This window comes from Stegastes partitus, unplaced genomic scaffold (genome assembly GCF_000690725.1).
Source record: "Stegastes partitus isolate 25-593 unplaced genomic scaffold, Stegastes_partitus-1.0.2 Scaffold1025, whole genome shotgun sequence".
Taxonomy (NCBI): Eukaryota; Metazoa; Chordata; class Actinopteri; family Pomacentridae; genus Stegastes; species Stegastes partitus.
Window position 1 is genome coordinate 1 of NW_007578756.1, and position 13,075 is coordinate 13,075.

The following is a 13,075-nucleotide window of genomic DNA, read 5'->3' on the forward strand; positions in this document are numbered from 1 at the left end:
AGAGTCTCCCACATTTCTTCTGGCAAACTTTGGTCAAGATTCTTTCAGCACAGTTGTTGTATGCACAGTCTCTCCTATCTCGGCCACTGAAGCTTATAATTCTTGGTGGTCTCCCTCAGTAGTCTCTTGCATGTTCACTTAGTGTTTGAGGGTGGATTGCCCTTGGCAGATTGTTGCATGTGCCATATTTCTTCTATTTCTTAATGATGGTTTTAACTGTACTCCAAGGAAGATTTTGTCTTTTTAATCCATCCCCTAGCCGAGCCTTTCTGACAGCATAAATGTGACATTTAAAATGTGTGGATGATTCACTTTGTTAAGTTGTGTTTAGGATTCATTGTGCAAGGAAAAAACTAAAAAGGTGTCGATCCAAAAAGGGGTTAAGGAAGATGCTTCTTTTCTGGCTATGACAGTGCCAGGAAAAATGTTAGAAGAGATTCAAGAAGCAATGTGACAAGCTTATTCACAAACAGTTTTATTGTTTAATGTCCTAAATTACTGTGCTCTCACGAGTCCAAAGTGCAGTGTATGTAAAATCTTGATGGAGATTGGTGCCAGAAAATATGTCAAATTTCAATAGAAATTGACTATGTTAAAAGGATAAATTTAAATCATTCTTTTCCCCAGCAATTTGTACAACATATGCATCAATATAGCACCCTTGCTGCTACCTGAAAGCCTCCCTGTCAGAATTAAGAATTCTAATGTGGAAGTACATGCACTGGAACCAATGCCATGGTAATTTGATTGAGAAAGTTTGTATAGAAGACTGAAGGTTGGTAGATAGAGGGATGTAATGCAGAGAAAAGGTTGTAGAGAACATAATCACACCAGTTTCTGCATAGATTTAATCAAGTTGTTTATGTTAATACAACAAGAAGGCAATGAAGAACTTTAAGTATTGATGTTTAGTCTTAAACCACTGGAAAACTGTGGGGTGTGTCTCCCTCTAGTGGGCTGTTACGGTTTAACTCAGGGGACAACAAATGTCGAAATTAGTTATTTTGCTGACAGAATAGATGCAACAGTATGTATAGATATTAAAGGAACACTCAGATCCACCTAGGCCAGTCGTAGCCCCACATTAACAAGGTGGTTTGCTCAAAATAACCTACATCAACCTGCTTCATCAGCTGTCCGATAAATCTAAAATATAAAAAATACAGTCCATTTCAGGCTTCAGCGGTTGGCACTGTATGCAAACCGGTCAAAAAACGTGCTGCTGAGTGGTCGCTAACCAATACTCTAGTGCAGGAAAACTACATCTGACAGACCCAGTATCGTTCATAGTCACAGCCCTCATCGTTCCACTCTGCTTTCTTTCCTCCACGGCGCCAGATCTCCGCACAGTCCTGGTTCCTCCCGTCATAGCTGTTTGGTTGGCCGCTACCCCAGAACCTACAGAGTGAGGAGACACATGCAGCATTAGACTAAAAACGGCCCTTTCCTTGGACTAATGGAGTCGACATCTGGTGGAATTTTTACTGTTTTGCATATAAACAAATATGTGTCTAGTTTCTTACGGTGTGGTCAGCTCGGTGCCATCGACCCATTTCCACACGTCTTCTGTTCCTTTATCAGTCAGTCCAATCCAGATTTCCTTGTCACTGTGAAACAAGCCATTGACAAAGTCCTATGAAAGAAGAGACATAGAGTTACTGCACTACTGACCTGTCATACATAGTTATGGATGAGGTTTAATGGAAGAAGTGGAGCAAAATATACATATCATTCTTGGCTAACAATGGATGAAGCATGTGGTACAAAGTGAGTGACTACCTCGTTAACACAGTGGAGGATTGAGCAGCTATATTTTCCTCAAGACTGGTAGAGACCAAAGTCAGAGCTAAAATAGACCATTGAATGCTAAACTTACATTTGCGAGCTTGCCATGTAAACTTAAAATGTTAAAAAAAAAAGACAGCCAGAAAGTTATAACTTATTCTCTGTTTACTTGTCATTCATTAAACCAAAACTATGAGCAGAAAGATACAAAAGAACACTTTGGTATCTCTGAAAATGTGTTTAGTGCAGTTTAAACAAAACGTAAGGGCCCTAAATGAATATGGTGACACATACAGTGATGCATATAAAGAGGAATTTACGCAGATAAACACACCAGTTCATCTCGGGTCTTTGTGACTGTCAGGTCTGCGTTTTTGCCTTTACAGAATGATCTGGCCGCTTCCCAGCTTTTCTTGCTCACAGAAACATAGTAGCAGCTGTCCTGGAACTTCATCCAGCCGGTGGGGCACTTCTTCTCTGTAAATGTAAGATAATTGTTGATCAAGAATTATAGTGATTTTTAAAGTGGTGTTTTGGATAATTGGATTTGTTTTCCATCAAACAGCATGGCTCCTCAGGATTTAGCCAACCACATGCAATTTTCCTTTAGAGGAAAAATGTTCATGTTTTTAAAAACATTTCTATCTACTTACCTCGAATGGCTGTGTTCAATTTGTTAACTTTGTCCAGCACCTCGTCTCTCTCAGCAGTCAGATTGTTGTTTATCACCTTCAGCCGGTCTCTTTCCATGGTTACATTCTTCAAGTTGCTTTCAAGCTCGTTTTTTTCCTGAAGCAGTGACGCGTAAGAAACCTTCAAATCACTTTCAGCCTTTTTAATTAAGTCATAAGAGGCCTGCAGGGTGTCCTTTATTGTCGTCAGGTTTTGGTGACTGCTTGCTAGCTTGTCTTTCTCGCTGACAGAGACGTTATATCTGTCCTGTAAATGTCCTACTTTCCCAGCAAAGTCATTGTAACTTAACTGCAGCTGCTCTTTGGCTCTGGTTACGTTATTGAACTTGTTCTGTAAGTTGTTCCTCTCCCTGGTGGTTGAGTCGTGAGCGGTCTGTAATTCGTTTTTGTGTCTGAGAACTGAATCATACTGTTTTCTTAACTGGTTGTTGGCTGTACTCAAGGCGCTGGTGTTTGCCTGGAGCTGGTCTTTAGAGGCTTTTACCTGTTCTAACTCTTTATTTAAAGCATCGTTGCTGGCCTGTAACTGGCTTTGACTAAGTTTCAGTGTGTTTGTTTCCTGAGTCAGTTGGTAGTTACTGCTCTGCAGTTGGTCTCTCTTTTGCAATAAGTTGTCGGAATTTTGCTGTAACTGAGCGTAGTTGGCTTCCAGATCTTTCTTCTGTTTCTGCGCTGCGTTCAGGTTCTGTTGCAGGTCCTCTTTCCACTGACTTAAGACTTTTAAATTGTTCTGACGATGTTGTGCTACATTTTGATCTGAGGAAGAAATGAGATAACAGATGAATCAGCGAATTTATCACAATATCGATGCAATGTTGAATGTTCGACGGAGAAAACAAACAGGTAAGACTCACGGTGCACACTTTGACCTATGACCCCAGCCAGCAGGAGGACAGCGAGCAACCCAAGGCAAACTGCAGCAACCTTGAAAGGGTTATTTCTCAACGCATAAACTGAAAAATAGCAAGAAAAGCGGAAACAAAACTAAAAAATTGATGAAGTGATTTGAGGAACATGTGGTTACAATGAGTCGTGCTGCAAAATACTAAACAAAACAGTTTGTGCATTCGTCATTTCATGCAAAATACACTAAGTAATTAATATTAAGTAACACGCATAATTCATTGTCATTGTTAGTAGTAGGCAATACATGCAGTGATTTCCAACATTTTGTCATAGAAAAGGCTGAAGTTATAATTATAGCTTTATTTGTTAAAGTGCTTTTCCAGTATTTTTACTATGTCCTGGCAAAATTTGAATTAAAAATTTAAGAGCAACACAAGTGAAATTTGTTTAGTAATATTAGTTTTTTTGTCCCCTTGTGCAATGGACCAAACACAACATGGTAACCAATAAACAATCATCTTTTAAAACATTGTACTGACAGGGAGCAACAATGAAAAAAAGGTTTGTGAATTGAAACACACTTTATGTTGTTTTGTGTAAATAAGAAACTCTTTGCCAAGGTGATAGTATAATAGTGTCATAATATATGACAATGGAGGAAATCATTTCTTTTCTCCAACATGCAGAATGACCAGCAAGTATAAGCATTTCTCATTTCTGTTGACGAGAGCAGCAAAATTTAAAACTGAAGGTTATTTTGTTACCTGAAAAGCGGGATTGGCTGCTGTCCCCAAAAAGCTTCTCGTAGGCAATTTTACTGTCACCGCTGTCTGTTTGTGCCTCTGTGGTTGCACGGTACTCGAGAGTCATCGTAGCTTCTGTATTATGAGCTTGAGTCTGATTAGGGAAAAACAATCATTTCTAGTATCTGAAAAAGTTGCTGAGTTTTACTACAACAGAAAGCTTCTATACAGACGAAAAGAAAATCAACCTTATATTACTTTTTCCGTCAATCTTTCAAGTAAACATTTATTTGTGGATTTCAAAAAGGAAAAACGTTCTTTTTTGTAATGCAACACAGGACATTAATGCAGTATATTGACCTAAACTTTCATAAATGTTCTATAAATACAATAAACAAACCTTACCGCTCCTTTTACAGATGGCTACAGACACAGTGGAAGCAATGTGAAGAAGCACGGAAGGTCAAATCTACCTCCTTTAGCTCACACCTCTGCTTTATGAAATGAAGTTTAAAATGTTCTTTTGCATTTGTGTATTGATGGGAAGGAGTAGAGGGCTGGAAAGTAGGTGGAGCGAGAGCCTCCCTTCTTTCTCTCAGTGAGTCAGAAATAGGGTCAAAGGGTGTTGTGTCAAAAAGCGGAATTTTTCGCCCCGGATACATTCAATTTGAGGCTATCTTTGAGCGACAGTATCTGTGGAACTATTACAGATACAAGCCTGAAAATGTCCCTGTTATTTCTCTTTATGCCACCAATTTAGAATCTGCAATGTTGAACAAGTAGATCAAATAGTCTCTGATTATGGGTGAGTTGAAGTCAAGCACACATTCATAAAAAAGTTCAGAATGCAGAAGTTTACTATAGTGACATTCTCTGGAAGGCATACAGCTGCATGTTACGGTAATACAAAACATGCATCATACGTCTACGTGACGTACTTGATCACAAAAAGGAACTTTCATAACTGATTGTACATACATACATACATACATACATACATACATACATACATACATACATACACACATACATACATACATACATACACACATACATACATACATACATACATACATACATACATACATACATACATACATACATACATACACACATACATACATACATACATACAATATACAAATATATGTTGAAAGTATTACAAATATTAAGCTAAAAATTCACAAATATCTGTATAAATATATTTTATGCTACAAAAAACTCAGGGAAATTAGAAATAATCAAGCAAAAATTGTTCTAAAAATGTGATGATTTAAACAGTTTTTCTTGACTTGGATGAAAAACAACAGTTGTGAAGGAGAGTTGACACTAAGAGACTCCAGCTGCACTTACAGTAGCACAGTACCGATGCAATGATGGTACACCATGTTGATTGTCAGAAAATTCTATAGTGATATTATTTCTTTTCATTTCGTAGCGGATCGACCAGTGTACCCTCTGGTAAAGGAGCAGAGAAATGAAGAAAATTTAAAGAATTCAGCGAGCTCTCATCATGACTGCCACCTCGATATATGCCTACTGGACCACAGCCGTTGTCATCATGCCCTAAGATGTGTTTATTTTTCATTTTAATCAAACACATTTTAAAGATAACCCTTTTGAGAAACTACTCCAAGTTTCTGGTTGTATTAAACACGCGCCTCCTGCCACATCATTAAGCAGCAGCGCTGAAATTTCCCCATGTGACAAGCAAGTTTGCATGAACAGATATGAGGAAGAACCGATTTCACAAAACCCACATTGCTGGCATTGCAGTTTTCATATCAGCATCTGGTGGCAAAATCTGAGTCAGATCAATGGTGCAAGTTTTACAACTGTCTACTAAAAAAACTTGACCGGTCCATCTTTGACATCAAATCAACAAATCAAGTTTTATTACTGAGTCAAAATGCTTTCAACTTTATGTTCAGTAGGAGAGCTTGAGTTCATGAGAAAAGGAGGTGGAGTTGCAATTTTTTCTGTATTTCCTGAGCAAACTGATGACATCTGGCAAAACTACTTCTTCTGAACATGCTGCTCTTCCACTAAATCCACGCCTTTAACTTCTCGAAGTATTGTGCAACCTTTCTATGACTATGTCAAACTGCCATCTATCATTTATATTGACTTTTGATTGTGTAGTTTTTCATTTAAAATCTATCTTTATATGTGTAAGCACTTAAATGTTTCAATATTTGTAATCTGACCAACAAGACATCATTGTCAGGCGTTTCCTGTCTGATATCTGCATGCTCCCACTACCTTAAGTTATTGAAGCAAAATATATTGTCCAGATACTGCATAGATATTAAACATATTAAATGACAATAACTTCACATACACATTATTTACATCCTGTCATATACATCCCAAATACTAATCAAACACAAGTCTCGACAAATGTAAATTCATCGTCCCAAAAAAGAAAATCAAATGTTCCTTAATTAGCTTCTAGACTAGAATGAACTTCTAGTCATTATGATGTCGTGTTTATGGAGGAATGGGTTCAAGCAGTGAGCAGTCTCTAGTTCTCAAAAAGAGTTCAGTTCAGCAGTTTAGTTCATTTCAGTTCATTTAAATTCATTTCAGCACATTTCAGTTCAGTTTTGAGCGCTGTCCATGAGTTTGTGTGAGATGTAAGTGCATTTGTGAGGAGCCAGGAAGAGGCTAGTAGGAGGAATAATGCACTCTATATCAAAACAAACACAAAAAAAAAAAGAAGGAAGCTGGCTGTCTGTTGCATTTCCTCAAGATTAACATGCACTTTGCAAGGTTTAATTTTACTGAACAACAGTTGAGATAAACGGAGGCAGTCCAGCTTAAATACAACACAAGTCAAGACCAGTGGCTTGTTTTTACTGCAGTGAGGGACTGAGTAACCTGATCCAGTCAGCAGGTTCCCATGGACCAGAAAACAGTCGAAATACTGTTCAATCCTGTTTTACTGTATTTACATCTGCTTTTTATTTATTTTCACAGATACTTGTTATTTCACTTTTTTTTTCCTTTTTGAAGTTTTTAAACATTTCAGCATGACATCATTTTTAATGTATCTTTGATGGCACCCTTGCGACCAGATTTTCACAATTTTCATGCAAGATTGTTTTTTTAATTTTATTTTTTTACAGCATATTCTAAATTACGGGAAACATGAGTGTGGCCATCCATAAGAGCTGCACACAGGCCATATATGAACGTATACAGTCAGGGTTTTTGTGTAGTTCTGTTTGCTTCTGACCTCATTAGCTCTGCCCAGTTTGTTATGCAAGCTGAATCTGAGGTTGATTTTCTGCTGAGAGAAAAGTGCTGAACTTGAAAGTTATGAAATGTATCATTGCTTAGTTTTGATATTGTGCAATTAGGTTGAACAACTCCTTTCTTCCAGCAGCTGCTGTGCTTCCGTCCTTGACGGTTCATGAAAAAGTGATTGCTTTCACTATCAAAACAATGCCCAAAAATATCATGTTTAAACAAAAAAAATGTGTTGTGAATAAAGATGATTCTTCACCCGTCACTTTAAATGACACATTCATAAACTGTTTAGAGAGATAGCCCAGATAGTTTGTCCTCTTTGCAACAAAGCCACACAAGATTAAAGAAAAGCACCCCTATAAATTCAGTTTTATTGTACAAGGTTCAACCCAAATAAATATTTAATACACAAAAGCCTGTTACGTCAACAAAACCTAAAACCAAAATCTGAAACCAAATTTCAGCAGAAAACCAAATGCAAATTCAGCATCCTGATAAGGAAAATCAAATGTTTCTAAATAACTAAGAGAAAACCTTTAAATATCTAGACTGTGTCCAATAGACAGATTGTGTATGAGGGAATGTGTTTAGCAGAGGTTGTTTTTTAGAATGACTTCATTTCATTTCAGTTCAGTTTAATGAATTTTAATTCTGTTCAAGACAATGACCCAAAGCATAAAGTCAAAGCTCCACAGAAATGGTTTAAAGGCAACAAGGTGAATGTTCTGGAGTGGCCGAGTCAAAGCTCAGAAATCAGCTTAACTGACAATTTGTGGCTGTGCTTATGCAATCACTTGCTTTCTTTTTTTTATTTTTAATGAACTGCCATGACTTTGTAGAAATCTATTTTCATTTTTGACATAAAAGAGTCATTTTTTTTGTCAATCCTTGTCAAATGCCAAATTCTTGTGATCATGTTGTGTTCCACTGTTTCAGCATTGCCAGATTCTCAGCAAACTGCTACTCGATTATGTAAAAATCTCTCTCCTTCCATCATTTCATGGCAAAATATATGTAAAAACATTATTAAATAATACATATTTTTCCCTTGTTACAAAGGCTAATATGAAAGCAACCCACTGAAGGCCTAGGAGTAAAATGCACGGCCCGCCACTTGTGTAGATAATAGATTAGATATAAAGGTAGTGATATTCCAATGAAGGGCTGCAGGGTGGCGCAGTGGTTAGCACTGTTGCCTCGCAGCAAGAAGGTTGCTGGTTCGCGTCCCGGCACCGGGATCTTTCTATGTGGAGTTTGCATGTTCTCCCCATGCAGCGTGGGTTCTCTCCAGGTTCTCCAGCTTCCTCCCACACAGTCCAAAAACATACTGAGGTTAACTGGTGATTCTAAATTGTCCGTAGGTGTGAATGTGAGTGTGCTTGGTTGTCTGTCTCTAAGTGTAGCCCTGTGATAGACTGGTGACCTGTCCAGGGTGTCCCCTGCCTTCGCCCTAAGTCGGCTGGGATAGACTCCAGCCCCCCCGCGACCCTAATGAGGATTAAGCGGTGTATAGATAATGGATGGATGGATGGATGTACAGATAAATATCTAAAATGTATTTTAAACAAAAAAAAAAAAACCCACTTTATTTAACTTTAAGCAGATCCAATACAGCAACATCTGCATATCAGCAATAATAACACCAACTTCATGGTTCCTATTTATATATTTTTGATAATATAGTATTTATTGCTGTTTTGTGTCCACCTATGGCATTTTATTATGTTGTCATGATGACAAAATGACAACAAAAATACAACATCAGTAAACAGTAATAATAAAAACAGTATGAGTACAGGTTCTTCAGAAATGCATTTATTAGTCACTGAATCAAATAATCAGTTTAGTTATTTGGTTTGATGTAATCATGCACATGGGAAAACTAAACTGTGTAGCAATTGTCACTTGTTAAAAATAGAATCCATTAGCAAATGTCTAATCATTGTCATCATCATTCATTACACTGACAGTTTCTACAATGTGTACAGATATTTATAGAAATCTCCGTCCCCTCTGGACCAGTCATGGTTCCACATTAACAAGGCAGTTTGCTCAAAACAACCTACATCAACCTGTTTCTTCAGCTGTCTGCTAAATTTAACTCCATCAAACATTACTCATCACAATAAAGTCCATTTCGGGCTTCAGCTGTTGGCGGTGGTGTGTGTCACTGTGTGCAAACCGGTCACAAAAACGTGTTGCTGAGTGGTATCTAACCAACGCTTCAGGCCGCTCTGTGCAAGAAAACTACTTCTCACAAATGGAGTATTGTTCATTGTTACAGTTCTCGTCATTCCAATACCCATCCGCTGTTTGACGGTGCCAGATCTCCACGCAGTCCTGGTTCCTCCCATCATAGCTGTTGGGCTGGCCTTTACCCCAGAACCTGCAGAGGGACGGGAGACATCCAGTTTAGATGACATACTGCTTTATCTTTGGTCAAATGAAGCCAGCATTACAAGATATAGAATTGGTTTCATACGCTGTTGTCAGCGGTGTCCCATCCACCCATTTCCACTGCCCTTCCAGTCCTTCATCAGTCAATCCAATCCAGATTTCTCTGTCACTGTTAAACAGGCCTTTAATGAACTCCTGCAAGGAAGAAGACACCAAGTTACTGCAATGCTTTGTCAAACATAGTTATAAATGGGCTGCAGCTGAAGAGGCATTGTAAAACTTCAGAAATAATTTGAGTGAGCCAGTGGAGGATTGAGCAGATACATGTTCCTCAAGACTGGTGGAGACCAAAAACAGAGCTAAAACAGACTACTGAATGTTGTTGAAAATTTGTGAGCTTGCCATGTAAACTTTAAAATGTTGTCAGTGTTGTGTCATCCTCAAACGTAAGAACGAATGAGAACTTTGTGTAGCTGAGGGCAATGACACCATTGGATGAGTCACACCACACATGAAAATATGTTTAGTGCAACTTTAATACAGTACAAGGCCCCCAGATGTATATGGTGACACTTATTCATACAGTAACATTTACATCAAAAATTGCACACACCAATTCTTCTCTGCTGTTTATGATTGCCAGGTCAGCGTCTTTGAGTTTACAGCTTGACCTTGCCGAGGCCCAAGATTTCCTGGCAAAGGAGGGGTAGTAGCAGCTGTATTCAAACTTCCTCCAGCCACTGGGGCATTTCTTGTCTGTGATTGTGAGAAAAATGTTCATCAAGAACTACACACTGAGAGAAAAGTAGTTTCAGACAGCTTTTCCAGGTGAGGAAACATTTTCAGACTTTTTGCGCTTACCTTGAATCGTCACATTCAGTTTGCCAAATTTGTCCACCAGCTCGTCTCTCTCAGCAGTCAGATTGTCGTTTTTCACCTTCAGCAGGTCTCTCTCCGCCGTCACGTTCCTTAAACTGCTCTCAAGCTCATTTTTTTCCCCAAGCAGTGATTTGTAAGAAACCTGCAAGTCATTTTCTGACTTTTTAATTGAGTTATAAGAGGCCTGCAGGGTGTCCTTTTCTGTAGTCAGGTTTTGGTGACTGCTTGCTAGCTTGTCTTTCTCACTGACAGAGACGTTATATCTGTCCTGCAAATTTTCTACTTTCAGGATCAAGTCATTGTAAGTTAACTGCAGCTGCTCTCTGGCCCCGGTTACATTGTTGAACTTGTTCTGTAAGTTGTCCCTTTCTTTGCTCACTGAGTCGTAATTGGTCTGGAGCTCGTTTCTACGTGCAAGAACTGTATCATGCTGTTTTTGTAACTGGCTGTTGGCTGTAATCAAGGCATTTTGGTTCGTCTGCAGCTGGTCTTTAGCGGTTTGTAGCTCTTTTAACTCTTTGTTTAAAGCATCGCTGTTGGTCTGTAGCTGGCTGTGACTGAGTTTCAGTGTGTCTCTTTCCTGAGTTAGTACATCGTTGTTGATCTGTACTACATTGGTCCTTTTAGACCTGTAATCAACTTCTTCCTGTAACCGATTCTGTTTGGATTCCAGATCCCGTTTGTCTTTTTGCACCGTGTTCAGGTTCTTTTGCAGGGCGTCCTTCTCCTGATTCATGGCTTTTAAGTTGTTCTGATGGTCTTGCTCTACTTTTTGATCTGATGAAGAGGAGAGATAAGGCGCGAGTTAACGTGAATACTGATGTGAACATTTGACGGAGAAAACAAACAGGTAGACTCACTGCGGACGTCTTGACCTATGATCGCAACCAGCAGGATGACAGCGAGCAGCCCAAAGCAAACTGTAGCAACCTTGAAAGGGCTGTTTCTCAACACAAAAACTAGAAGACAGCAAGAAAAGCGGAAACAGACACTGAAAATTGATGAAGTGATCCAAGGAACTTAGTTGTTGCAAAATACCAGGCAAAACATTCATTACAAGCAACATGCAACAAAATTAGTTTTATGGTACAAAAATCATCCCAGATAAGAATAACTAAAGCCAAAACTGAGAAACAATCATCCATTTGTGAAGTAATGTCTCAAAAAGTCTAAAAGTCTCAAACTGATTTTTCTTTTAATTCATTTTGATGGCGTGAAATGAACAAAGTGTTGCATTGATCAGGCTGCAACAGGATGTAAAACTGCATTGATTTTTGAGTTTTTTTAAAACAAAAAACAATTTGCTTCGATTAAAAGGTGCATGTGCTGTGTTTGCAGGTTATCCAGCTGCCTCAGAGACACAACATTGTGCCATTCTGATACGATTTCTCTTCTGATTTCTTTTGATAGCTGCAGGAAACATACCTGAATAGCGGAGTTGGCTGTTCTCCCCAAAAAGCTGCTTGTAGGCAATTTTACTGTCTTCAATGTCCATGTTTGTCGCTGTGGAGGCACGGTACTCGACACTCATCTTTACTTCTGCCTTACAAGCTGGAGTATTATTAGTAAAAAAAAAGAACATCAGCGTCCGATAAATGCAGGTCAATTCAAGTCACCATTACTTATACGGCACATTTTAGACAACAGACATTGACCCAAAATCCATTCCAGTAGAGAAATAAATTAACTCTACAAATAAAGAATAACATCTGTTTCTCTGTTGCTGATTTAGAAAAACTTTAAGTAGCACAACACTGGATATTAATTCCAGATATAGACCTAAACTTCCATGAGTGTCAAATATAAATTAAATACACCTTACTGCTCTTTGTAGAGATGATCACAGATGCAGTGTATCAACTGGAAAGACGAAGAAGGCGGCAAAGCCTTATGTTCTCCCCGCAGGTCGCAGCTAAACTTCATGAAATGATGTTTGAAACGTTTCTTTACATTTGTGTCTATAGAAGCAGGAGCAGAGGGTTGGTTAGTAGGTGGTCCTTCCTCATTCAGTTAGTCAGCGGAAGTCAGATCACAGAGCTGACTGGGGAATATTTCACTCAGGATACTCTTGACCCTTTAAGTGGATCTCAGCAATGCTGGTGTGTGCTTTTGGTTTTTGTCAAATAGTCAAAAAATGAGCGCCTATATGTCTCCTTAAACCCTTTTCAACTACCTCGATGGGAGGTCAAGGAAAGATGTGAAGGAGGATTAATGATGATGAAACTACAACCGTAGTGCTGAGAGAATCCGGCTGCACTTACACTAGATTACCAGTTCCTACAGTTAGGAATCTCACAAAGCAAAAAGATTGACCAAGTGCATCCTTTATCATCACAACCTAAGAAGTCTGAGGAATCAGTTTGTGTCTCCAGTTGTCATAAACCTGCCTTCTCTAAGGTCATGATGCCATAAAGGTGATTTCACTGGTTGCATTCTAAGGACTTTTTTTTTTCACTCATCCATTCAACCTTAATTTGAATC

The 13,075-nt window shown here is 38.6% G+C and overlaps 2 protein-coding genes across 2 annotated transcripts; both read right to left on the reverse strand.

Moving 5' to 3' along the window:
• Window positions 1-830: 830 nt before the first annotated feature.
• Window positions 831-4,590, reverse strand: LOC103367188 (C-type lectin domain family 4 member M-like). The gene is made up of 7 exons (XM_008295145.1): window positions 4,472-4,590; window positions 4,088-4,220; window positions 3,332-3,430; window positions 2,439-3,233; window positions 2,120-2,262; window positions 1,524-1,633; window positions 831-1,398 (listed from the first exon to the last, which is right to left on the reverse strand). Exons 2-7 carry the CDS (start codon window positions 4,191-4,193, stop codon window positions 1,260-1,262), a joined length of 1,392 nt encoding a protein of 463 aa, XP_008293367.1. The 5' UTR covers window positions 4,194-4,220; window positions 4,472-4,590; the 3' UTR covers window positions 831-1,259.
• A 4,521-nt stretch (window positions 4,591-9,111) lies between these two features.
• Window positions 9,112-12,565, reverse strand: LOC103367189 (C-type lectin domain family 4 member M-like). Its single transcript, XM_008295146.1, has 7 exons — window positions 12,417-12,565; window positions 12,020-12,145; window positions 11,455-11,553; window positions 10,577-11,371; window positions 10,329-10,471; window positions 9,801-9,910; window positions 9,112-9,704 (listed from the first exon to the last, which is right to left on the reverse strand). The coding sequence occupies exons 2-7, from the start codon at window positions 12,123-12,125 to the stop codon at window positions 9,566-9,568; spliced, it is 1,392 nt and encodes a 463-aa protein (XP_008293368.1). The 5' UTR covers window positions 12,126-12,145; window positions 12,417-12,565; the 3' UTR covers window positions 9,112-9,565.
• Window positions 12,566-13,075: the final 510 nt, after the last annotated feature.